Genomic DNA, 26,626 nt, shown 5'->3' with positions numbered 1-26,626 from the left:
TACTACTGAGTGACAGGAGGAGGCGTCTCATTGGTCCACTGTAACTGAATACATTTAATTTATCCAGCTATTAAAATTTCAGAGAGTGAAGTGACTCGTCTTTAGAGGGCAGACCCTGCAGGAAGAGCCCAGGACCTTTTTTAATTCTGATTTTGAAAATACCATGAAGCTCTTTGGCAAAGCAGTTCCAGAAACTTGATATACATTTACACTTCCAAAAGCATAGAGGTGACAGGCTATAATACGTCTTGGTCGTCCAATTGATAGTCCTGTTGGTGGTCCTGTAGGTAGTCCTTTCGATGGTTCTGTTGGTGGTCCTGTGGGTAGTCCGGTTAGTAGTCCTTTCGATGGTCCTGTTGGTCGTCCGGTTAGTAGTCCTTTCGATGGTCCTATTGGTGGTCTAGTTAGTAGTCCTTTCGGTGGTCCTGTTGGGGGTCTGGTTAGTAGTCCTTTCGATGGTCCTGTTGGTGGTCTGGTTAGTAGTCCTTTCGATGGTCCTGTTGGTGGTCCGGTTAGTAGTCCTTTCGATGGTCCTGTTCGGTGGTCCTGTAGGTAGTCCGGTTAGTAGTCCTTTCGATGGTCTTATTGGTGGTCCGGTTAGTAGTCCTTTCGGTGGTCCTGTTGGTGGTCTGGTTAGTAGTCCTTTCGATGGTCCTGTTGGTGGTCCTTTTGGTTGTCCTTTTGGTGATCCCATTGGCCTGCGTGCCTCCTCCACCTCCAGCAACAGTGTTGAACAACACACACTAGTAACCGGGGACTCCATCCCCCGCAACGTTAGATTAGCAGATTGTACAGTAGGGTTACCTCACTGAACCCCTGGCTGGCTCGTCACTGTAGTGAGCAGGGATTTGGTTTTGTTGATACCTGGTCTTCCTTCTGGAGCTGCCCCCCATTCTGTTGTTTTATCTAGAAATATAGACAGGGGTTTGAGTCAGGTTTGAAGTTGAGGTATTGGTGCTTGGCAGGTCGCAGGTGATTAGAGTGGATCAGACTATCAGATTGAAGGTCTACAACATAGACACTGTCCCCTCCCCTGCCATATTACTCACAAGTTCCCACCACTGGTGGTGGTGAAGTGTACCACAAGACACCTGATAAAACCCCTCAAAACAAAATTCTTAAGCTCATTCCACTTGTATCTCCACAAGATGTCTGATTTCAATGAATACATCATCTACTAGCAGCTCTACAGGCCAATTACTGAAAACTGCAGCCACAGCAAGACGCTCACATGTGGTTTTACAAAGATCGGATCATTACCCACTGAAGCCTTCCTGATAAATGATTTGACTCTTCAGCATAATCTGGATATGATTGGTTTATGTGAAACACGGCTTAAACCTGTCAAGCCCCTCTTTCCCAAGACTCTGTTATTCTTTGAAGTTTTATTTTGAAATTCCTTGCCTTGTGTGTCTGTTAGTTTTACTTCCTACCCTGCTCTATTTGTTCCCAGGGACTCTTGCCCACAGGCTCTGTTTTCACCTTACTCTTCGTTGGATCGATTGTTCCCCGGTGTTTTGATTTGGACCTGCCAACTGGAGGTACTGTGTTTGGTCCTGCCTTTTTCCTGCCAGTCGACTCATCGCTCTGTAAGCCTCTTTATGTTCTTCGTTAAAGCTTCTTCACAGCTGCTGCCTGCCTTTGTGTGGGTCCACATTTGGGTCCAGAAAACCTTGAAGTGTGATGGTACCAAATGTTTTCTTACATTAAATGAAGCTTCCCCTGCTGAGTTGCTAATGCTAATGTTGTTGGGCTAGTAAACAAGGTGGGGGTGGGGTGTGTGGGTGTTGCCTGAATCTACAAGTCTATTTTTAATGTGACCTTTAAATTGGACATCACTTTGTACTCTTTTGAGAGTCTCGTATTAAAACCATCTCCATCAGCTATAAATTGCTCCGACCATTTCCATCTTATGTTCATTGTACTTAACCTACAGTACTTGAGTAAATGTACTTAGTTACATTCCACCACTGGGAAGCAAACCCTGGCTGGGTCAGGGGTTAGAGGTGGGGGTCGAGTTGAAGGGACCGTCATAGACGCCAGCTGCGATTTAATGAAGAGTTTATCCAACTTTTGCATCAAAATACCAAACATAGTCTCTCTTTTCAAAATTATTGTGCTGAGGAGAAAGTGTTGGTGCCCATGAGACCGTGCTTGAAAGTTCAACAACCACTCGGACCAAAGTCTGTAGAAAAGGAAGAAAATCTGTCCAGTCGAGTGAACGGGTCAACGGCAGAAACACAGGAGGCCAGGAACCCCCCCCCCAAAAAAAGGGTCTCTGAGCAGCTCAGCAGTGAAGCTCCCCTGCTGCTGTCACTGTGTCAGAGCGTGAATGGACGCTGGCTGGTGGTGAAACTGTGACCTCTTTGTCAGAGTCAGCTCTCTGTTAACGTGGCTGAATGAAATGATCTTTGTCCGCAGGCGTCTGCGAACTGTTGTTAACCACCAGAGTCTGCAGCTGCCTGGAGCCTGACATCACCTGCTGCAGTGAGACAACGTCCACACGTTGTCTGTATTCACGTGATACATGCATGGAGGGAGAGGATGCAAAAAGGGCCCTTTATTGGGGACACGTACAATCTAATGCAACTGTTCTGCCATAAATTCTACCTTTACAACGTTTATAGAGCTCAGGTTTTGTTGAATACTTGACTCATAAAGTGGCTCTGAGTGAATCTGATGAGTGATTTGATTAAGCCTCTGGCTGAATTCAACTTTGTTTGAGAGGTAAGAGTTTCTCCCGCGGACACATCACAGCTGAATCTGCCCCTGAGTGGCTCTGGTCACTAAACAGATGCCGAAATCCGTCCAACCAGACCAGGTCCCTGCATTTAAAGAGGAGAAGCCTCTGTTCAGACGTAGGGTCAATGTGAAAATGCTTAAAATTCAACCCATCAGTTTGTATATGTCAAAATGTACAATATTAGATTGTTATCTACACTAAGAAGGGGGCTGGATAATCCTTCTCTCATCAGTTTATCATTAAAAACATCCTGGGGTTGGCGAATAACTAAGTCCCAACTGAACTGAGACACACAGCCTTCATGAATATGGTGAACATTATCCCTGCTAAACATCAGCATGTCAGCACGCTGCAACCCTGCCTCCTAGAAATGATGTTTCCATGCGACTAACCTGCAACAGCGCACAGGCTTTGTAGGAAACATAATTGTGACTGGATCACAGTTTCTATTAACGTAATCAGGAGATGTTGGTCGATCCTGAACGTATCAATTCAATTCAATTCAGTTTTATTTATATAGAAACCAAATCATAACAGAGGTCGCCTCAGGGCACTCGTCATGTGGAGCAGGTCTAGACCAGGACTCTTTATAGTTATATTTACAGAGACCCAAAACTCCCCAATGAGCAAGAACTTGGCGACAGCGGCGAGAAAACCTTCCTTTAACCGGTAGAAACCTTGAATGGAACCAGGCTCATGGTGGGGGGGGGGTCTGCCTCGACGGGCTGGGTTGAGGGAGAGTGAGACGGGGGGGCACAGTACAGGTACAACATAAAGATGTGTAACAATAATGAGACTAATAATAAAACTAATAATTATAATAATAGGATGAATAATAATACTAATAAAACTAAATATAATAATAGATGATAATGATAATAACTGAAGCAGTGGGTGTTGAGCAGGATCATGGGGCAGCAGGTGGTTTACAGTCACAGATCCAGACTCTGCAGCACCAGAGGCAGAAACACCTGCAGAAAGCGACAGGAGAGAGAAGAAGTCAAGTCAGTAACGAGCACTGATGGGACATGAACGAGTACAGATGAAGAGGAAGAGGAGGAGAGAGGAGCTCGGTGCATTACGGGAAGTCCTCCATCAGTCTAGGCCTGTAGCAGCATAACTAGGGGATGGTTCAAGACCAGCCCGAGCCAGACCTGACTGTAATCTTCATCGAGAGGGAAGGTTTTAAGCCTCCTTAAGACTCTTAAACCTGGAGAGGGTCTCTGCCTCCCAGACCTAAACTGGAAGATGGTTCCACTGTAGAGGAGCCTGACGACTGAAGGCTCTGCCTCCCAGTCTACTCCTGGAGACTCTAGGAACCACAAGTAAGCCTGCGTTCTGGTAGGGCAGTGTTCTACTGGGGTAATAGGTACTATGAGCTCTTTCAGATATGATGGTGTCTGACCATTAAGGGCTTTGTAGGTGAGGAGGAGGACTTTAAATTCTATTCTGGATTTTACAGGGAGCCAATACAGAGAAGCAAACACGGGAAGAATATGATCTGTTTTCCTGGTTCCCATCAGTACTCGTGCTGCAGCATTCCAGTAAAATGTTCACAGACAACACGTTTGTTTTCCACCAAGATACCTGATCCTGCAGCACAACATCCACCTGTAGTGGCTCCAGCATTGTTCAACTTTTTTATGGTTCCATTCAGACTCTCACAGCTCCTGGCTCAGGTTCAGGAAAGATCCTGGTCCGGTTTAATAGAGAAAAAGTTCACAGTGACTTCAGACACCTGCTTATTTACATTGAACCAAAACCACCACCTTTCCTGAACCTGAACCACGGACGGGTCTTTGGATGTGGACCTGGTAGGAGGACAGTCTTGATTAATCCGCTGATCGATCAACCACCCGACTCGGACCATCGGTTGGGTTTCGGGCAGGTCGTCCGTCTGCAGTTTGAGCAGCTGTTCCACGGTCAGATTTCCCAACATGACAGTCGGCTTGTTGTATTTCACCTGTTTTTTTTTAACTGTGGTCAGTCAGAATGAGCCCTGATGTAAAACTGAGCTGTATTTCCCAGCCGCAGCTCAATTTTAATGTTTTTAATTTTTACTTTCTGTTGATAGCAGAACTCCGTCTTTTTGTCAGCACTGCCGAGGACGTGGTTTTGGAGTTGTCTCTGAGCAAACCTCCCCGGGGCTTTAGCGTTAATGTTCAACATAAAAGTCTACGGTTCGGTGCAGCGTGAGCTAACGTAATGCACGAGATTAATAAAGCTGCAGGGTGTCTTCCCAGATTCACTCACACTGGACGCTGATCATGTCTCATTGTCTCACCTGTACCTGGAGCAACATGCAAACACCAACGCAGTCCCCCGTGTTGTTTTGATGCACGGCTGTTTTCCGTCTGTGTCTCTTTGTCTCTTTACTTTGGTCCAAATCTGCAACCAGGTTCTGACTGTGGCGGGTTTGTTTCTCACACATGCGAGATTTAACGTGAGGTATAGTGTATAAACCAAACGTGTGCGGGAGCAGTGACTTGGAGCCTGGGAGATTTACCTTTGGTATTTGTCTTTCATTCAGTGTGAGGAAGATTGAGTCCGTCCGCCCCCAGTATGTGTCCTGACGGAGAAGTAGGGGAAAGGGGACGAAAAATAAACGACAGTGTCAGTATCTGTCTCCGGCGCCGGGGTGTGTATCTGTCAGATTAACGCCGCGCTGTTCGCTGCGGGGAAAGTGAAGAGGTCTAAATGAAAAACCACTGTTCGGGGAAAAGGCCTCGCTGCAGCTGGACGTGGATACAGACGCTGCTCTGTGTGCAGCAGCAGCTGACCGTCCCGTCTGTCACGCCCTGGGACGGATAGATGACAACACTGACGTCCATCCGGACTGTAACCCTGCAGAGAGAAGTCTGCTGTTTCTGTGTCGTCACGGTCACGGTCTGTGGTTTTCTGCTGCGCTACGCAACACCGAGAGAAAGCTCTCGAACCACCGAGGTTATGGTGCAACCGAATGGGTTTAGAGTAGCGGTGAACGTCTCCTTCGGAACAGGTTTTATGGTCTGCGGAGATAAAGGAGAAACTGTGTGAAAGCCCCACATCAGCGCTTTCACTGTACGTGACCCGTAAACGCAGTTATGTTAGCGTAAATGAAACATGTTCGGTGCGTTCCCCGATGAGGAGACAGGCTCCAGGGACCTTGGCTGCTCAGAGTCCCGGGAGGCTGGAGACCTGCTCCAGGTCTCACTTCCTATAAGTCAAAGCTGAAGACGTTTCTGTTTGCAAATGCATTTTAGTTCAGTTTGAGATGATTTGAGATGAAGTACTTTTACTGCGAGACTGGAACTACAGGAAGTACTTTTACTGTGAGACCGGAACTAGATTAAGTACTTTTACTGTGAGACTGGAACTACAGGAAGTACTTTTACTGGGAGACCGGAACTACAGGAAGTACTTTTACTGTGATAGCGGAACTACAGGAAGTACTTTTACTGTGATAGCGGAACTAGATCAAGTACTTTTACTGTGAGACTGGGACTACAGGAAGTACTTTTACTGTGATAGCGGAACTAGATGAAGTACTTTTACTGTGAGACTGGGACTACAGGAAGTACTTTTACTGTGATACTGTGACTACAGGAAGTACTTTTACTGTGATACAGGAACTACAGGAAGTACTTTTACTGTGATACTGGAACTACAGGAAGTACTTTTACTGTGATAGTGGAACTAGATGAAGTACTGTTACTGTGATACTTTACCTACATGAAGCTGATAATACTACTGATAGTACTTTTACCTAAGTTGGATTTTGAATGCAGGCCTCTTGATGGAGTATTTTTTACGTGTAAAAATAAATGCAGGATGTGAGTACTTCTCCCACCGCTGACCGGAGAGTAGAGAAGAGTTGAGGTAGAAAACCACGGCAGCAGGAGGCGGATCTCAGATGCTGCACACTTTCCTCCATAGGATCACACACTGTGTTGTCGGTGGTCGTAACACAGACACCTTGTAGCTAAAGCTGACAGCTTCTCATTTCTGAATCTAGTCTGTAGAGAACGAGATGCAAATTCACTGCACGACTCAGTGGACACGGAGGGTTATTATTGTTTAACGGCAACAACGTCAGATGAAGGGTTGCCGTACATTACTCAGTTCTCTCTCTACAGATGTCGGGATGCCCCTGAATACTTGATTTTCACCACCTGTGTTCAGCGTTTCAATACTTTTAGGAGAAATATTAAAAAAATAAAATAAAATCTATAAATACAAAAGGTGCCCGCGGTGAGCGAAAGCCACAGTTAAAAAAAGACAGCAGGGCAAGTGAACCGGATTTAAAGGTCACGGTTTTGGAGCCAGCGCAGGAACCCAGCTGCCTCTGAGGCGTCTGCAGCAACAAAAATACCAAACCAGCGCCGGTCTCGCCCACATCAGAGAGAGGAGGACAGACTGGGCTGCCACAGACCACTCCACTGTGATCCAGCTGAGACCTTCTGTGTTTTAAACAAATAGAAATCTCTCCGATCTTAATGGTCAGGACGTCCGAGTGTCGCAGTCTGATCCAGCAGTCCTGTAATAAATCCTCCTCCATGAAGGTTCTGAGGTTCCGTTTTTATTCAAACCCTGCGGTCGTTTTCGAAGCTGCAGTTTGTGCTGCTGTTGAGCTGCGCCGCGGGTGTTTCCGTTATTTTGTCCACCCCTTTCACATCCGTGAGGGTGGGCTAAACAACAGGAGCGCCGCTCTGTGTAATGACGTGCAGTTCAGCGGCACCACGAACCGCAGCCTCCATAGTGATCAGGCAGGTGAATGAACATCAGGACCCACATGAAGGAGGATTCATTCAGCGCTGCTCTGTCAGACTGGATTAGTTTCAGCTGGGCGTCCTAATAAACTCACGGCCGAGTGTCCATGTGCCTTTATATCATGTAGAGACAAGCTGAGAAAAAAAGCTTTCAGAGAGAAATGTTTAAAAACCCTGAATTATTAATATTTCAGTGACATAGACTTGAGTTGAGATAAAACCACTTCACATGTTGAACAGACTATTGTCGTTTTGTTTTTTTTACATCGTTTTGCTGTATAGACAGTGGAGCGATATTTTTTATCACCTTAAACTCTTCTGAAATCACATTTTTAGAGATGATCACCGAGGATTTGTATATTTTTTTGTCATTTTTCGTGTGTTTTGTGTCCCGGCAGCTTCATACTTTGTTAAATTGACTAAATGAGAAGTCAGACCTGTGTCCGAGTCTGTGCTTATTATCACCTCTGTCTGCAGGACTGGTGGACCATGGAAGAAATCCGGATCATTTTCTGTGAATTTGAATTTTTTCCTCTGGAGTGTAGGTTCTCTGACGCTGAGGCAGAGGCCTGTGCTCTACAAGTATTTAACAGCTTAAGATTTTATGTGCAACATATGATGGACTTTAAAAACATGTTGCATTGTTATAGGAGTAATTTTCCAGTATTATTTTACTCTCAATACTTCCTACATTTTGCTGATAACACCTACACACTTGTACTTTGGTCATATTTTCAGCGCAGGACTTTTACTTAACTGTCATCGCTGAGTATTTCCATGTGCCGACTGTGACGGATCAATAAGGTTAACCAGGGTTACTCAAAGTGGTACAAAAGAAGTTTAAATATGTGAAAAGCAGCATACAGAAACAGCGTGCTGCAGCCATAACACAGCCCTCAGTGAGGCGGTGGCCAAGTGATTGTTGGAGGGGAGGAGGAGGACATTTGGCCAGACAGGGAGTCTTTGTGGTCCACCGGACAAAGAGCCGCTCTGAGTCGAGCACCGTCTGCCTCACAGTGGAACAAGATCGGGCACCAAACCCAGACGGACGCTCTGCTGCTCTGACCTGACGCCTTCTCCTGTCTGGTTTTATTTCAGGTTTATTTCCGAGACGACATGAAGCGCTGCCTTGGACTGTTCCTGCTGGTTTGTTGTGGGATGCTTCGTTTGGGTGAGTGGACCAGGACACATCAGGCAGTGGAGGAGCCCTGCACACCCCTCCGGACTGAAGTGATCTACAGACCACATATGCCTTAAACGTTGCATTAATTTATCCTTAAATGATGCCAGACACCCTGTAACTTAGTTAACGGTAAAAAAAAAGAATACTTGCACCTAAATTTTTTTACTCGTTCATTTTCACCTATAGACTATGCCATCGGGTTTGACTTTTCTTTCTTGTAGAGTTAAATATTCAGGGAAACAAAAATGAAGACGTAATAACTGGTTTATTTATCCTGTATAATCAGAATATAAAGACGTAATAACTGGTTTATTTATCTGTATAATCAGAATATAAAGAAGTTATAACTGGTTTATTTATCCTGTATAATCAGAATATAAAGACGAAATAACTGGTTTATTTATCCTGTATAATCAGAGTATAAAGACGTAATAACTGGTTTATTTATCCTGTATAATCAGAATATAAAGACGTAATAACTGGTTTATTTATCCTGTATAATCAGAGTATAAAGACGTAATAACTGGTTTATTTATCCTGAATAATCAGAGTATAAAGACGTAATAACTGGTTTATTTATCCTGTATAATCAGAATATAAAGACGTAATAACTGGTTTATTTATCCTGTATAATCAGAATATAAAGACGTAATAACTGGTTTATTTATCTGTATAATCAGAATATAAAGACGTAATAACTGGTTTATTTATCCTGTATAATCAGAATATAAAGACGTAATAACTGGTTTATTTATCCTGTATAATCAGAATATAAAGACGTAATAACTGGATTATTTATCTTGTATCCTGTAGAAAACATTCATTTTTAAATGTTCATGGTCACAGAGACCTTCTGTTAAAACCTTTATCCTTTATATTTATATTTAGTCTAATGGTCTTTGCTAACAAGGAGAAAAGGTCAAGCTGAGCTTCCTACTGTCTGTATAAACCAGGCTCATAAGGTGCCTTGATTATTGGAGCTTCCATGAGTTTGTCCTTATAATAATTTTTGACCTTGGAAAATAGTTCAGGAAAAAAAAGTCCATGTCCACACCAAGCAGATTAAAACCATGAGAGGAAATGAAAAGCTCCTTATGAATGTCTCCTTTTAGGTTTGCGATAAACGGAGATGATAAACACGATACTGTTCTCGTTCAAGGAGCGCAGGTGTTTCACTCCCACGTGTCGTCAGAGTTTCATGTCACGCGCTTATAGTTCGAGATCACAGCATCACATCGTTGATCAGCCTCAGTCTGAGATCAGGAAGGTCGAGCCGGCTGCTTACAAAACTCAGTTCACCTTCCACCAAAAGAATATACGCGATAAGATAAAATTCAGCTTAACCTTAACCACCTGGCAGGTCGGTCCAGCCGTGATCTCGACTAAAAAACCCCTTCAAAACAACCTGTTGCCTGTAGCTCTCTGCTGATCTGTTCAGTCTTAACCAAACCTGGATATTGATGCATCTCAAACTCCGTGGTCTCAACTCAAAACAAGGCGACACATTTGCTGTTGATTGTTGGTCTCTGCTGATTGGATCCCAGTGACTACCGGTCCAGCCGAATGCAGTAAAACCAGTCTCCTCTTCTTCAGGATCTGGACTCCGCTGCTACAAGTGCTCTGATTACACCGGGCGCTGTCAGAACGTCCAGGACTGCACATATGAGGACTCCTGCATATCACTGAGTGAAAGAGGTCAGTGTCAACCTGATCATAGTGAATAATCATCTGTATTTGCTTAGCACCTTTCCTACGCAAAATGCAGCTCAAAGTGTTCTTACGTTTAAAACAGAAATAGAGGCACGTTAGAAATGCAAACATACACCACAGAAACGAGGCGGTTCACAGTTCATCGCGTTCAAGGACTCTAGACAGCTGGAGCACAAAGCACCAATAAAATGATAGAAATAAAAATACAGTCACTCACAATATTGGGTTTAAAAATCAGCCACATTAAGATGCAATTAAAGCCATGAGCCAAACTAACACTGATTAAAAGCTGAGTGGAGTAGATGTAATTTTTTCACTCTTTCCTCAAGACGCTCACAGAGCTCGACTCTCTGATCGTCTGAGGAATGTTGTTTAGGAGCATTGTCCTGAAGATCTCATTGAGCATGAAGGAGACTGGAACCATATGGAGACAGTTATTCCTGAAAGACAGTGGAGTCGGGCTGAAACTGGACTGATACGCCCCTTTTTTAGTTTTAGCCATGCAGCAGAGTTTTGAGTAAGTCGTAGCCTCTCAGTAATTTTTTTTTTTTTTTGGGGGGTGTCAGTAATCATTGCAGTAATCTAACCTGTTGGAGATGAAGGCGTGGATTAGTTTAACACTGCCAAACGTAGGCCTGAATCCTCTGCTTTGGTCACCTTGTTTATGAGTTACCTGAAAGGTAGCACCCAGGCTATTGTTTTGTCCTGTCTCTCATCACATACTTGCTACTTCTCAAGTACTCAAGTACTCAATTAAAGCTGCTGTGTATTGAATTTTATTGTATTTACTATTTAAATGAATGAAATTGTTTCAGTACCACTCTGGTTCAGTCTCACCGCTCTCATAGCGTTGTTTTCGGCCCCAGCAGGCAGATGTTTTCAGAGAAACAGCTGTAAAAAAGCCACTGTCGAATACCTGCTCAGCAGCAAACAGCAGACAGACACAGTCAGAGACCAGCTGCTGAACACAGTGGAGCATTTAGCAGCTGCCAGTTGTTTCCCTCAGGAGCTGGTGGAGACCAAAACAGAGCTAAAAGAGAGGGAATACTGGCCCTAGATTCATCGGGTGGACTCAGACACCAGATCCAGATGAAGGATCATGTTGCTCTGTAGCAGCAGGATGTGTAAATAAACAGCTGGTTCATCACAAGTTCAACATATCAACTTAGAAGACGATGATATGTCAGTGTTGTGTTCAGTACTTGTTAAAAAATCTGTTAGTGCAGGTTTAAGCTTGTTTTAAATGCTGATAAAACCAAATATATGTTATTCTTTAGAGGCAAAAACATTGATTTAACTGGACATATTAGTGCATCAGGTGGCAAAGTAATTAAGAAGGTCTTTCACTATAAATTTACCTACAAAATCCACATTGAGATAAGAACGTTGCAGATGAAGCTGCAGTTTTATAGAGACAGAAATAGCTTTCCACCGTTTGGCCGAGGTAGGATCATTGATTCAATCTTTTCCTGCACTGTCTGTGGAAATGCAGCTGCAGCCGTCAGGGGCTGTTTATGCTTCAGCACTCAGAGTTATCACCAGTGATTGGCCTGATATTGATCACTGCACGTCGTATGAAAACGCTGGTCGGTCTCTCTCACTGTAAGAGGCACTTCCCAATAAAACTGCTCAGGAGACAGCTTCAGTTCAGTTCAGTCTGAAGCCATCGAAGTGAGGACATGTGTGCATTATGAGGACGTTTGACCGGTCCGCGCCGCTTCAGAGGGCTGTCGGAAGATTACGACTTGGTTCAAAGGTTCAGGTTAGAGTAAGGTTTAGGGTTCAGATCAGATATTAGGTCGTGATGGGTAAGCTCGGGGTCGGGGTTAGGGAATGCATTGGGTCCTCACAAGTATAGAAAGACAGACGTGTGTGTGCCTCTTCTCTCCAGGTGGGAAGACCATCCGTCAGTGCATCAGGTACACGGACTGCGATAACTCTCGTCTCTCCCAGATGTTCCCGGCCATCTCCAGCTACACCTACCGCTGCTGCAGCAGCAACCTGTGCAACTCCGGCAACGCCGCCACCATGGCGACGCCCGTCCTGGCCCTGGCGGGGTCCCTGCTGAGTGTTTGGTGGTGCCGGATCTGAAGACGCTGTGGACAAAACAACTGCAGCAGTCTAGCGTCTCAAAGTTAACGTGAACTAAACCGAGGGTGGCCGTTGATTTTTAGTTGCCTTTGGCGCTTCCAGTTTCTCAGGTCAGGTCTGAAAGTCACAATAAATGAAGACTTTTTCACCTTGTTTTCTAATTTCCGGTCTAACAATGAACACATCATCGCATTGCATCACATTCTGGTTCCTTCCTGCAAACACCCCGGCGACTTAGGCCGAACAAAGAAAACCATCAAACGTTTTTGAACAGTTCTTCCCGTCAAAGTAAACTACCCTCTACCCCCCGACTCTGAGAGTCCACTGGTTGAGTTATAGATTATGTCTTGTCCCAACACCTCGAAATCTATCAGATCACGAGAGCAATCTCTCAATCCTCTCAACGTACCGTTTTATCGAGACTTTAAGTCGGACGAAGACCAGGACCCAGATCAGACTCAGACTTTTGTTTTCTCTCCGATTTGTACAACGTTTGATTTTCCTCCATTATTCTGCTATAATCCAATAAGATGAAGTTTTTTATCACATTATCACCGTTCAAATTATTATGATGATTTGTGTATTCTGTCTACAAAACTGTGGTTTTGGGTTGTTTAAATAAACTTTACACACATTTGTACTCTTATATATTAAAATAACGCAATCTACGATCTATGTGTTGTTTTCAGTCCTTTCATCTCGGACCTGTTGCTCTCTGCTTTTTTGACACGACTCACGGGGTCATTTAAAAAAATGAACAATTACAATGGTTGCTTGAAAGGAATCAGTCTGAAGAGATTGTGCATTTCAGAGGCCTCATTTGTGTGTCTCTTCTGTGAGTCTTCGAACAAAACACAATCTCCGTACCCCGTCGCTGAGGAAAAAGAGGAGTGGAGAGAGACCCACTGGGAGTTTCCGGGCTCCTCTGGTTTGTCCGTGTACCAGAGTCGGGCGTAGACTCGGACCTTGTTGTCCTGGGGATATTACTCCGGGTTCCTGCTGCCCGTTGACTTCAGTTCGATCACCCAAAAGATTCGTTCTTTTGAACCAATCGTTCGCGAACGACGCGAGTCCAGGAGAGGCTCGCAATTTGGTTAAGTTACAGCACTTTTAGTGCCTGTTAGAGTTGATAAATGTTTTTCATTTTGATTGAATTACATTTATCATCTCCTGCTACTGTCATATATAGGAGTCGGTAGAGTTTCAGGTCAGATGTTTATTTAGGGTAAAAATATACACATAACTTACAAACAATCATCACGGTAAGTTCAGTACAAACATGATTCCTCAGCTTTATGTGGCTGACAGGTTAATATTTTGAGAGGACAGTAAAGCATATAGTTTAACGTCCACTGGATTCTGGCACATCGTGTTAGTGTGCCCTGCACTCTGTGACCAATACTGGGAATACTGGGAACACATTTAGAGGGACTACAAAAAGCAGATTCATTAAACATCATAAATAACACGTTAAAGACTCTAAAGTTTATTTTCCAAAACTAAGAAAAACAACAGCAGACGTGCCACGTTGAATATCGTGTGCTACGACCTTAATAACTGGCCTGTCTGTGACTTAGACGATATAATTTAACACCGGGCTTAATGTGGCTCATATACAGTACGAAGACCTATATGAACTCTGGGATATAATTTATAATAAAAGAGGAGGAGGAACAACGAGGCAAAGAAACCTGACAACAACAGCTGTGTCCAAAAGGCCGACGACAACACGGCCTGTCACTGCTCAAAGAAACCGTTCAACTCTCATGTCTGTACAGTAAATATGAAATATTTACATCACAAAGACCGCAAACGAGGGGGGGTCTGCCTGGCTCCGTCCAAAGGGAAGAAAATCCACCTGCCAGCTCCTCTGGAGATCACTGGTTCATATTTACCAGTTCTACCTCGCACAAAGACACAGTGTGAAAACAGCAGGTCGTTGTCATACGGATGGATACTTCCCCAAATGCCAAACCATGAAACAGGATGATGTGGTCGTACATTTTCCTTCTGCTACCGAGGGACCGTGTTGCCAGATTCCGTCTCATCGGTGTAGTTAAGAAAACCAAAGCTACTGTTAAATGACAGGAGTCGTTCACTGAAATAAGATGAAATGGAAAGCGGTTTAGATAATGTCACATTAAAGGCCAAAGGTTTTCACTCACATGAACAGATGGAGGCTTGTGCAGGTCTCGTATCATGGAGCAATGACAGAATAACGACTGGAACGGGGCAAAAAGCTTCAGCTCAGTTGTAATAAACTGAAATGACGGTTGGTTTGGTTGTCATCGGAAACGCCGGACTCAGAGTCCTGTCAGCGTCAGTCTCTGTCGTCCTGGGACCCGTTATTGGAGTAAAGCTGAACTTTCCATGGGTGGTACAAATGGCTCAGATTCATTTCACAATCGAATATGGTTTGAAGCGTGTTGTGTATAAGCCGATGTACAGGGCATTTCTATTCGTTTGTTAAACTATTAACCCAGGAAGCCTGGTAACCAATGTCCCAATGATGTGTTGTTATGAAAGCATGTTTTTTTGGGGGGGGGATTCGAAACCATGGTTACAGTAGTCAAACATCTGTAATAGAATAAAATAGAAGTCCGTAGATAATCTTACGTTAGACGGTAGAACTTCAACCACAAGCTGTGCCCATAATTCCCAGGGGCTCATGGGACTGGGAGTAAGGTGCATAAAATGGTAGATGCGACGTCGTGTCTACTGCTCGCAACAGCAGCAGACGGTCCAACAGCAGTTAGGAGTTGGGACGCCGTCCGTCTCCGTGTCTTCAGTCGCTCATGTCTCCCAGTCCGTCCCCTTCAGTCTGTCGTCCAATCACCTCCAGCTGCACCGTCTTCTTCTGTCCTTTCCGCTCCACCGCTCTCTCCGGCTTCTCTGATTGGGCATACCAGGGCTGATGGGTGGAGCTGTCGCAGGCCCGGCCTCCCCTGCGGAAACCTCCTCTGCCGGCTCGGACCAGCCCCCATCCCTGCAGCTGGAACTCAGACTCCCCCTCCTGGACTCCTCTGTTCTGGTCCAGCTCCTTGGCGCTGAGAGACGACATGCGGACGGGAACCGTGTTGCCGAACTTGGAGTAGTCGACGCAGTACTGACCGTCCTCCTCCGTTATGATGGAGACGAAGCGCCTCCCCCACAGGATCTCCTCGGGAGTGTAGGAGGTCCGGGCCTGCATGCTGATCCCTGTCGTCTCCACCACGCCTAATGAAAGAGAAAAGACGAAAGACACGCGCCCACTCTGATGCGTTCATTTCATTTCGTGAAGAGCGATTAAAGTGTTTCAGCTCCAGGAGTAGCGGCGCTACGTCTCACGAGGCACCAGCGCTGGAGCTGAATCCTTCTAACCCGTCTGACTGAAGCTGAAAAGATGGAAAGCACCCAACTCTCAAGGCCTCGTACTGAGACATCACGCGACCGGAGCTCGGTTAAAGGCGACACAACCCCGGAACATCGCTTGTTGGGTAGAGTTAGAGTTACAAATCTGAAATTATGAAGGCCGAAGTTTCGGCAAAAAGAACGAATCGCCTGACAGGTATTTCTACTGGCGAGCACCGGAGCCACTGATTGAGGTTGGTCACTAGCTGAGGTCCGGCTCAGACCTAACACCGAAAACGCCGCCGTGTTGTCAAGAGAACGAGCGCAAACCAGAGAGAAACGGCACAAAAGTCGAAAGACAAAGAATTCAGACGTCCACACAGATTCAATGTGAAGTCATCAGCCAGATTCGGCGTCTACGGCCGTGCTGGCAGCTGGGAGGATTTCTAAGGACAGTTACTGGATGTCGGGGCTCTTATTTTGGAATATTTCCGCCTTTCTGATTAATGCAGCTTTAAGAACAGGAGGAAGCTCGTCCTAAACCTTTGAGTAAATACGGATGTTTTTGCTCTTTATGTCCTTTATTTATCAATATTAAATACAGCGTAATAACATAGTTTCAGCTTGTCTGTTACGGTTATATTTAATTTGCTTTGTTTTTAAATTATTTTAATTATTTTACCGTTTTTTAAAAGTTTCTCTGTAGAGGACTCTGTCTTTCAAAGATGCTCTATAAATAAATACTTGACTTGATCAAATCTCATTTCTAAATGTATTCTAGCTGCTTTGCTTCACATTGAAATTGGTAATATTTTACGTGTATGTGACTCCTCCAAATAAACCAGCGCTAGTACGACTTACAATCCAAGTTTAAAGGAGCTGAAAATAAACTCCAAAAAATATCCAAGATATTTAATGACAAGGAAAACAACAGGTAACCTTTGGTGGCGGTTGAGGTTTTGTGGCTGAAACTTCTCTCTAATTCCACCTAATCGATACTATGAGTTGCGTTTAAGATCAGTATTCCCATGCCAGATCTTCCGTAGCGACAGAACCATGTCAGTGTGATGTGATGTGGATCCACGTTAACAGGATCCCGGTGTGCTTGGCTCCTGACCTTCCAGGATGACGATGATCTCCAGGTCCTCGGAGGCCAGCGACTGGGCGGAGAGCTCGTACAGCGGACTCCCTCTCTCCATGGTGTGGCTGATGACCAGAGGCGAGACCAGGAAGATGCCGTTACTCCTGAGAGGGTTCTCCACCTGGATGTCCAGCTGACACACCGGGATCACCTCGCCCTCCGCCGTCACCGTCCTCCGGATCACCTGGGGGGGGGAAGCTTCGATCTTATCAACCAGACACGGCGTCAGTGTCTTTAGCGGCTTCAGTCTGGACAACCAGGGGACAACACCCACCCAACTGAAAACTGTCTTAAAACATGAGACCGCTTGGTAGAAAATGAGCCGTGATTTCTGGAGACTCAGACTCTCTGATAAATGACTTTACTAATGTGACTGTATTTGAATGAAATGTTCCTGTAGGAAAAAATCCACACAGACAAACACTGGACTGGATTCGGTTGACAGATACTCAAACCTTAAGACTCCGATCCGCATCGGGAGCAAAACAACGCGATCGGCACATCCCCGCTTTTAACTGAGCTCTGTGACTTTTCAAGAACAAATGACCGTGGACCCCCTGACACCTTGCGACCCTGGTGCCTGGTAGACCTGTTCAGGAATCCAGCCGCGCATCCACGGCTCCACGCTACACGAGCAAACACCTGCTGACGAAGACCATGCGGTACGGCTCCTTTACCTGCAGCTGGACGGTGGCAGAGATGATCATACTTTTCCTCAGGTCTCCGACCCGGAACATGAAGGTCGGCCGGCCGTTTCGAGGGGCGATGACGGCGTTTCTGGAGAAGATGAGCGTCTCTGCCCGGCGGTTGGCCTGGGCCGTCTTCATGAAGACGCAGCCGAGCATCACGGCGTTGATGATGAGCCCCAAAATGTTCTGGATGATCAACACGGTGATGGCCAGAGGACACTCCTCCGTCACCATCCTGCCGCCAAAACCGATAGTCACCTGGAGAGGACGGGACCATGGAGTCACGGCTAACCAAACGTCAAACCCCTGCACCTGGATCATCAACCACACTAACAACAGCTCTCACCTGGACTTCGATGGAGAAGAGGAAGGCGGAGGTGAAGGAGTGGATGGCGGTGACGCAGGGGACGCCGGTGGGGTCACGCGGCTCCAGGTCTCCGTGGGCAAAGGCCAGGAGCCACCAGATCATAGCGAAGAGCATCCAGGAGCAGAGGAAGGCCGAGGTGAAGATGAGGAGGGAGTGCTGCCACTTCAGGTCCACCATGGTGGTGAAAACATCCTGCAGGAACCGACCCTGAAACGCACAAAGGTAAGTGCACCTGAACGGAAGGAAAGCAAGGGCTCCATTTTCACTGGCGATGGGGCGTCATGTCCCCCTCGGTTTTTAAAATCCTGTCAGGATTGTCTTACTGTCCCGCTCCGTATTCCAGACAACAAGAGAGAGGATCCGAGTAGGTAGAAATGTACATTTCCAGGTGTGTCCTGAATCGATAGTCAGGTTTCTACGTAGACGCCGACACGGGTCGTACTCGCTGTGATCGCGCCTCCTCTTTGTACCGGACGTGAACAGATCGATTCACAACGCGCTTCTAGTGCAGGTGATGGAGGAAACATACGCTCTAAGGTTCATCCGACGCGATAGTGAGACGTCAGCAGTCTGCGTTAGACACGTCGCTGACGTTACGTTTGACGAGTCAAACGAGTCAGAGTGAGCGAGAAGAAATGATGCAAATCGCAGTCTGCCTGCTGCAGACTGGCTGAACTGGCCCCAGTTTTCAGAGACAGAGGTGAATAGATCTCTAGACGCGTCTCGGGTCCAGAGGTTAGACAACACTGGCAGTGTGACGCCTGAAGAGCAGCCAGCTCCGGTCCATCGTGACGAGTTACCGGACGAGTTTGCATTTGGTTGTTGGGGGTTAAAACAAAATCCATCAGTGTAACATTAAATACTCACAGTTAAAGGGCTGCAGCTAACCATTGTTTTAACGATACTGGTCCATCTGCTGATCATTCTCTTGATTAATTGTGTAGTTTACGAAAAGTCGTCCAAAACCCCCAAATCTAACGTTTACACTGATATAAACCAGGGAAAAGCAGGAAATCCTCACATGCGAGAAGCTGGAACCAGACGGTGTTTGGAGGATCTGCTTGAGAAGGGTCTTTGACCACTCATCGATTATTAAAACTGTTTCTAATGGATTGACTAAGCTCTGAATAATTCTCATGATAACGCCACCGGATGTTGGGGTTCTGACTACCTGCTCCCTGATGTTCTTGTGAGCCACGTTGCAGGATCCGGTCTTGGTGATGAAGCGGGCTTTCTGAGATCTGGAGCGGCTGCGGTTCGGCTGGTTGTGGTCCTCGGCCAGACGGGTCAGCAGGAAGCCGTCGGGCAAGAGGCCCTTCCTGGCCAACATGATGCCGCCGCCGCTGCTGCTGCTGCTGCTGCACACCTGTCCACCTGCGCGCACACACACACACACACACACACACACACACACACACACACACACACACACACACACACACACACACACACGCAGATAAATCGATCGATCGATCAAGTCGGCTGCTTCTCAGTCAGTCGGAGCTCGGACTGTGTGTTCTCCTGCCATCCGAGCCGCCCTTTCCTTTGTCTCACCAACTCTTTCTGTGACCATGACTGTAGGAGACACGCGTTGAAAAGGGATCATTTCTGTCTGAACACGCCTGGAGAATCACTATCAGCGCCCGTGGTCGGAGAGTAACTCGGTACATTGACTTTCCACAGACCTTCCACCTTGATCTGCCTCTGCAGAGTCGGTGACCGACCGGCGGGGCCGCCGAGCGCGGCTCCCGCGTCAATGCATCAGTAGTAACAACGGTAATATGTGGCCGGTCTGCTGCAGACGACACACACTCGGTGCGTGTCACCTGCCCGTTTTCCACCCGTGGTCCGCCGCGGACGACGCGCGAGTCGCGCTTCCAGTCGAGAAAACACGGACCTCGGTGACTTTTCTTTTCACAGCTCAGGTTGGAAACTCGGGAACGTCCGAGGCACAAAACGCAGCGGTTTCTCCTTCAGTGTGTCCAGCTGATAACGAGTCCTTTTCAATCCCCTGGTTACTGGATGTTAGTCTGTGTTTGGACATAAGCTCTGAATAAATAACCGAGTGTGTGTGGAGCGGCAGGTGCCTGAACAAACAGCGCGGGGATACAACTGACATGCCCGAGGAGCTTGACGCTGTGCGGGACGTGTAGCACCTGGAGACTCATCCGGGAGGAGCCGGCCGGAGAGGCCCGTCAGCCGCTCCGGCCGTCGCCACATCGGCCGCCTCTCCCTGTACCTGCACCGGCGCCCGCGTGGACGCGCACCCGACGAACCGCAGCGACGTTACCTGCTCGTCGAACGGCGGCGCGGACACGGACCCGCTCCTCGCTTGTGTCGTCTCACGACGCGGACCCCGTCGTCTCCATCGTCGGGACGTCCGTCGGTCCGGGACCCGGGGTCAAGTCCCGGCGCAGCACGAGGCAGAGGTTCCGCTCGGCCCCTTCAGAATAAGACGCCGACCCCGGGCCGTAAAACGGACGGTTAAACACGAGCGGCCGTCCGGTATATTATGAAAATGCGTCGACGCTGATTTAAAGACAGAAGGACTGAAACAGACGTTTCATTCGTGGTAAACCGAACTAGCCCCGGACACGACTCCCTTCTTCTTCCCCGCCGCTTATTTCCTCCGTTTCCTCCTGATGAAGCGCCTCGTGTCTCTGTTCCGTGCATCGCAGAATCACGAGGAGTTTAACCTGCAGCCACACGGTTTCTCTCCAACGCTCATCGATGATCGGAGGAGAAGAGGAGGAACCGGGACAGAGGCCGGGATCGGTGGGCTTCGTTCCGCCTTTTTCACCGGCCAGATGCTCAGAGCACGACCTTTCATTTATGGGACTCTTTTAAAAAATATCTTTTACGATCTCAATCAATGTACAACAGCAACACGACACAGCTCAAAAGAATAAAAAGTGTGGAATGAAATGACAAAATATCCAACAAAGGGCTGCAACCAATGATTCTTTTCATTATCAGGTAAACAATAGATTATTTGCTTTGTCAGAAAATAGTGAAAAACGTCAATAACAATATCCACGGTCCGGATGTCTTGACTCGTCTCCCAAAGAGAAAACAGACACGAGCAGCAAATGTCACGCTGCAGAAACTGGGATGTTTGAGGAGAGGAGATCGATTGATTATGAAAAACAGTTGACAGCTGGTTATCCGGCCAATCGACTCAAAGTTTCAACTCCAGCAAGACATTTCTATATTGAGGGGCCAGAACTTACTCACATAAACCTATGCGAGGTTTTACCGGTTGCCATGGTGAGACTTTAAATTTGAAAGCAGCCCGCATCGGGTTCCGGTGCTGTGTGACCTGAATGTGGTGAACTTGTCGTGCTCGGTGGCTTCGTGCTGCAGGATGCTGAGCAGCTTCACCCCGCAGAGGCTTCCTGCTGCCCGCAGAGGGCAAGAGAGGAGAGTCCCCCCCCCCCAGGTCACTGAGATCACTGAGATCCAGACAGACAGACAAATCATCAGCAGATCAAGATTCATTCAACTACAACCAGCAGTCATGTAAAAAAAAACACACAAAAACAGAGATAGTATCATATTCAGGGGTTTATTCATGGAGGCGCTAGTAATTTAAGATTCATATATATATATATATATATATGAATCAGTCACTTTTTCTGGTACTAATCATTAATACTTGTCAACTGCAGTGCAGCACAGGATACACACGTACACAAACAACAACATAAAATTAAAACACCTTAAATTCAAATATAAAATGAGAAATATTCATTGAAGAATAATCAATAAAAATCCAGTGATAAATACAAATGATTATAATAGAAAGCGAGCGAGCAAATATGAAGAGGTTGTTGAAAGGGTCACAAATTGTTAATAAACTTCCTTCCCTGATTTAATGTGGGAGCTGGACGTACATGTGAATAACGTGTTGTTGTATTTACCAGCCTGTATTGTTGTTATTACCTGTAGTGATTTTTTTTATTTTACCCCAAAGTTTAATTTGATTTCCATGATTGTGACAGGTCTAATGAAAAACAAACATTTCTTATTGATTTCGTGATAACATGGGAGTTGCACACGTGGCACCAGTCTATGAAGATTTTAATCTTCAGTCAACAAAAAGGCTGTAAAACTTTGTAGGACAGGTTTAAATCAGTCATTTATCTGTTCATTTACTTGTCTAATCTACCGTTTAAATAATCGTGATGGATTTTTTTAAATCTTTTTATTTCTTTCTTTATCTATTGTATTTTTTTGTAACGCATTTCTGAATTCATCGTAGCTTTGAGAATGACCTGTACCGGCCTGCAGGTGGCAGCACGGCTCCGTCAGTGAGTCTCGACTGCGGTTAATACACGGGAGAAGAAGAGGCTGATCCCCTGGATGGAGGGGCTGAAACATGGCGAACGTTTGCAGAAGTAAAGTCATTTAAATTCAGTTTCAGACGTGGATGATGAGAGTTGTAACGAGGCTTTGTGAAGGCGAATGTTTTCCGTCGTTAGTCTTCTCTGATAAAGACGCTGTTCCTGTCTCCGCAGCTGAGGGTTCAGATGAAGTTGCTTCTGTTACAGATTTACTTCCCAGTGACAGGATGAGCAGGATTAACAGCGTGTTTCTGTCGAGGACAGGTCATTGTTTTCAGCAGGGTGGTGGAAGAAGTGTTTGGCTGTAACACCACACCCGAAAAACCCACAAATATGGCAGCCTCCCTCTGCTCCGTGTCTTTCAGCTCATTGTTTCGGTTTTACAATGTTTTTGTTTCCACCTGACCCCAACCGGTCCTCTCTACGACCCCCAGCCTTAACCTGACCCCAACAGGTCACGGTTCTAACCTGACCCCAACCACTCATCTCTATGACCCCCAGCCTTAACCTGACCCCAACCGGTCCTCTCTATGACCCCCAGCCTTAACCTGACCCCAACAGGTCATGGTTCTAACCTGACCCCAACCACTCATCTCTACGACCCCCAGCCTTAACCTGACCCCAACAGGTCATGGTCCTAATCTGACCCCAACCACTCATCTCTATGACCCCCAGATTTAACCTGACCCCAACCGGTCCTCTCTCTCCCCCCCCTGCCTAACCCCCCCCCAACAGGTCATGGTCCTAATCTGACCCCAACCACTCATCTCTATGACCCCCAGATTTAACCTGACCCCAACCGGTCCTCTCTACGACCCCCAGCCTTAACCTGACCCCAACAGGTCATGGTTCTAACCTGACCCCAACCACTCATCTCTACGACCCCCAGATTTAACCTGACCCCAACCAGTCCTCTCTACGACCCCCAGCCTTAACCTGACCCCAACAGGTCATGGTTCTAACCTGACCCCAACCAGTCTTCTCTAAGACCCCCAGATTTAACCTGACCCCAACCAGTCTTCTCTAAGACCCCCAGATTTAACCTGACCCCAACCAGTCTTCTCTACGACCCCCAGATTTAACCTGACCCCAACAGGTCATGGTTCTAACCTGACCCCAACCACTCATCTCTACGACCCCCAGATTTAACCTGACCCCAACCAGTCTTCTCTAAAACCCCCAGATTTAACCTGACCCCAACCAGTCTTCTCTACGACCCCCAGATTTAACCTGACCCCACTGGTCATGGCCTTAACCTGACCCCAACTACGGAGGGCACAGTGTTCGAAGCAGGAACAGACTCTGACAGAAGACCTGCCTAAGTTAGAGACAAGCTGTCCTGGAGAAAGAAACCTGCTTTAGTCTGTCATAATAAATCCATTTTTATCTCAAGTGCTGTTTAACAGTCAGAACGCTGTTGAGACAAATTCCAGGCATTTATAAGACCGGACAGTTTCACTGTTGTAAATGAAACACATTTTGTCTTGTCAGGGTGAGGTTCGAGATTCTTCAGAGATATTCGTCAGGTGGACACAAATACCACCTCAAATGAGTGATCACGATGCTCTGTAACTGCTGGATGTGGAAATGAACAACTTGCATGCATTTCATTGGTGCACAGACGTTAGACAGAGAAGCGAAGAAGAACGGAGGCTGGAAATTTGACAAAAAAAATCACATGTTCATTGTGAGAAACTGTTTGAGAGAAACTGTTTTCAGGACCTTTAAATAGTGACTGACGGGTGTCTGTAGAGGCAGATATCGGACTGACGACGAACGTGTCTCCTCAGTGACGAACAGAGACATCCGGCTGATGATACGGCTTTGTGCCACCAGCGCAGCCATCTTCACTGGAAGGAGGAACTCTGCCGTGAGAGGCTGGAAGTCAGTCTGCTTTCTCACATAATGCTGCAAAAAACCCCGCACACTGTCGATCACCTGTGCTCACTTCGTTAATAACATTTTCATCCTCAGATCTTGTGAAGTACTTGTGAATTTTACCAAATTGGATTTGTTCTGTAGTTTCACCATTTATTTATTTAATATTTTTCATTCTTTATGACGCACTTCATTGCACATCCTTTGCATTTTCCTATAAATATATTCTGAGCCGTCCTCACCACCAGAGATTGTACTTCATATTCTCTGGCAGTGGGAAACTCCAATGTCTTTTGATGTTTGGATGATAAGTCAGGTGAAAATCTGCAAAACTAATCTACTCATTTTAAACACTGTGTAATTTTATACTTTGTACAGTTTAAAACCAGTATACACTTTATCTTTTAGAGCAGCACTGAGGAGTGTGCAGCCAAAATATAAGACAAAATATAAGAGTGACATTTCATTGTAATTAAACACTACTAGAAGGATCACGTGTGAGCTGAACTGGAGATCAAACCCCACCAGTTATTAGACTTTATTGAGTCTGCCTTGGTACGATGTACTCTCCCCACAAAAACTCTCATCTTTGCTATAATTAAACCTCCACAGCTGTATTGCAGCTGTATTCTTTCACCATCCACATCTCTGATAACAGACTCTCCTCCCTGATGCAGGGCCATAAGAAAGGAGATGGGGCTCCAGGGGATGACGTCAGCACGGCAGCTGAAGAAGAAATGGGACAACCTGAAAGAAAAGTACAGGGTGAGTCCAGGTACATCTTAACTCAGGGTGGTTTCCGGTCTGAATGACAGCTCAGGACAAACCAGATTTAATCTGACTCCCAGAGGGAAACAGGGTTCTAACCCTAACCCAACTGCTGATCTGTTCTTTTCACTTAGAAGAAGCAAAACAGTTTGTAGAGTTTTGATTGACCAAGAGCTGAAATCCTGAGGTGAACTTTGCCTTGAACACCTCTGGAGGGTTCTTTCCTGTATAGGTGTTGAAGAACCCTCCAGAGGGCACAGAGAACTTGACCAAACCCAGTTCGTGGTGCTGGTTCCACCTGATGGACGAGGCCATGAGTGGTCGCCTGGCTGGGACTGGCAACCTCGTGCAGCCCTTCCTGCTGGACGGAGACGAGGAGCGGGCCGCAGCCCTGCTTCCGCTCCGTCTTCCCACCAGGGGAGGAACTTTTTCTGGGCTCAGTGTTGTTGATACGGGAACTCTGGAGGGGGTGGGGGCCTTTGGGGGGTCCTGGGGATAAGTGAGATCAAAGCCCCGAACAGAGCTGAATCCCCTGAAGAGGTTGTTGCAGCTGGAGGAGACAGACTGAATGTGAGACGCCCTGACACTCAGCCTGGGATAAACAAAAGCCAGACCGCTTCACTTTACACCACGTTACCACCGGACAGCAGCAGCAAACACAGACACCACCAAGACGCCCTCCCCCAAAAACATTGTCAGAGGGGCCGCAGAGGTGGACAGGAAGCCGTCTGAGCTGCAGAAAGAGAGACAGGCTCTGGAGAGAGAGCGGGCAGCGTTTGACACAGAAAGGAGACAGACAGCTGCTGAGCAGAGACATGGCCTCTCTTGAGCGAGACAGGATGGTCGTAGAAAGAGACCGAGCGGCCGTGGAGAGAGACCGAGCGTTTCTGGATCAAGACCGAGCCTTTCTGGACAGAGACAGAGCTTTTCTAGAAAGAGCCAGGGAGGCTGGCTGTGGACGGGGATCAGGCCGAGGTGACAACAGAAAAGGAGGTCATACTTCAGACCAGGTTCTACCAGAGCCTGATGGCTGCGGATCTGGACGCAGACCAGCTGGAGACCAGACAGAGACTGGTTTCTTTGTTCCATAAGCTTGTTGAGAAACTGTGAGTGGAGGATATTTTGTTTTGTGTTATATAGATGGATTTCATGTGATGAAACACCCCCAGTTGTAAAGGATTTGGACCACGGACCACTGTTTCTGGTGGTTTGGTTGTCCCTGTTGTTAATAAAGACTCTGTAATCCTCTTCCTGGATGTAGAAGCTCCCGCATGGATCAGGGGTATTCAGAGTCTGACTTTGTGGGCCTCCCCTCAAACAGATCTCTTTCTCGTTGCTATTGATTCAGTCAGTTGTGCTGTGGGCTACAGCTTAAACCCAGATTTTTACTCTGTATTTGTTTCCATTCAGTGGAACTGTCCCGTTAAAACCTGCTGAACCAGCGGTGACCAGCTCCTGTTCTCAGTGGATGTTCAGACAACTGCCGCTGGGTCACTGTGACACTGAAGGAAACCTAAAAACACGAGGCCCGTACTACGAAGCAGGATTTGTGGATGGGGGGGTAGCTTCAGGTTTAACCCTTTGTTTTCAGGGTTACGACGGTGGTTTCCTTCCTACCGGAGTATATCGCCATGG

The 26,626-nt window shown here is 46.6% G+C and overlaps 3 protein-coding genes across 4 annotated transcripts; 2 read left to right on the top strand and 1 right to left on the bottom strand.

The window, feature by feature from the left end:
- The first annotated feature begins 1,451 nt into the window (after positions 1-1,451).
- On the top strand, positions 1,452-13,116 carry LOC120793844 (CD59 molecule (CD59 blood group)). 2 transcript variants are annotated; one of them, XM_040134279.1, is made up of 4 exons: positions 1,452-1,541; positions 8,590-8,662; positions 10,268-10,369; positions 12,276-13,116. In XM_040134279.1, the coding sequence occupies exons 2-4, from the start codon at positions 8,608-8,610 to the stop codon at positions 12,473-12,475; spliced, it is 357 nt and encodes a 118-aa protein (XP_039990213.1). In that variant the 5' UTR covers positions 1,452-1,541; positions 8,590-8,607; the 3' UTR covers positions 12,476-13,116. The 2 variants fall into 2 exon arrangements, with proteins under 2 accessions (XP_039990213.1, XP_039990214.1); XM_040134280.1 differs by having other exon boundaries at positions 1,516-1,589.
- A 1,190-nt stretch (positions 13,117-14,306) lies between these two features.
- Positions 14,307-18,547, bottom strand: kcnj11l (potassium inwardly rectifying channel subfamily J member 11, like). The gene is made up of 5 exons (XM_040134278.1): positions 18,326-18,547; positions 17,982-18,209; positions 17,624-17,893; positions 16,923-17,130; positions 14,307-15,691 (listed from the first exon to the last, which is right to left on the bottom strand). Exons 2-5 carry the CDS (start codon positions 18,177-18,179, stop codon positions 15,261-15,263), a joined length of 1,107 nt encoding a protein of 368 aa, XP_039990212.1. The 5' UTR covers positions 18,180-18,209; positions 18,326-18,547; the 3' UTR covers positions 14,307-15,260.
- Positions 18,548-22,360: 3,813 nt separating this feature from the next.
- On the top strand, positions 22,361-26,176 carry LOC120793093. The gene is made up of 5 exons (XM_040132781.1): positions 22,361-22,399; positions 24,136-24,229; positions 24,901-24,988; positions 25,224-25,460; positions 25,600-26,176. The coding sequence occupies exons 1-5, from the start codon at positions 22,381-22,383 to the stop codon at positions 26,080-26,082; spliced, it is 921 nt and encodes a 306-aa protein (XP_039988715.1). The 5' UTR covers positions 22,361-22,380; the 3' UTR covers positions 26,083-26,176.
- The last annotated feature ends 450 nt before the right edge of the window (positions 26,177-26,626 follow it).

This window comes from Xiphias gladius, chromosome 8 (assembly GCF_016859285.1).
Source record: "Xiphias gladius isolate SHS-SW01 ecotype Sanya breed wild chromosome 8, ASM1685928v1, whole genome shotgun sequence".
Lineage (NCBI taxonomy): Eukaryota > Metazoa > Chordata > Actinopteri > Istiophoriformes > Xiphiidae > Xiphias > Xiphias gladius.
The sequence above is the reverse complement of the archived record's forward strand: the minus strand, read 5'-3'. Positions and strand labels throughout refer to the sequence as shown.

Coding starts and splice junctions, on each gene's coding strand:
- LOC120793844 (XM_040134279.1), top strand. CDS start 8,608: ATGAAGCGCTGCCTTGGACTGTTCCTGCTGGTTTGTTGTGGGATGCTT. Junction 8,663..10,267: donor TTGTGGGATGCTTCGTTTGG/GTGAGTGGACCA, acceptor CCTCTTCTTCAG/GATCTGGACTCCGCTGCTAC. Junction 10,370..12,275: donor CATATCACTGAGTGAAAGAG/GTCAGTGTCAAC, acceptor TCTTCTCTCCAG/GTGGGAAGACCATCCGTCAG.
- kcnj11l (XM_040134278.1), bottom strand. CDS start 18,179: ATGGTGGACCTGAAGTGGCAGCACTCCCTCCTCATCTTCACCTCGGCC. Junction 17,894..17,981: donor TCTTCTCCATCGAAGTCCAG/GTGAGAGCTGTT, acceptor CGTCCTCTCCAG/GTGACTATCGGTTTTGGCGG. Junction 15,692..16,922: donor GATCATCGTCATCCTGGAAG/GTCAGGAGCCAA, acceptor CTCTTTCATTAG/GCGTGGTGGAGACGACAGGG.
- LOC120793093 (XM_040132781.1), top strand. Junction 24,230..24,900: donor TCTGCCGTGAGAGGCTGGAA/GTCAGTCTGCTT, acceptor TCCCTGATGCAG/GGCCATAAGAAAGGAGATGG. Junction 25,461..25,599: donor ATACGGGAACTCTGGAGGGG/GTGGGGGCCTTT, acceptor GATAAACAAAAG/CCAGACCGCTTCACTTTACA.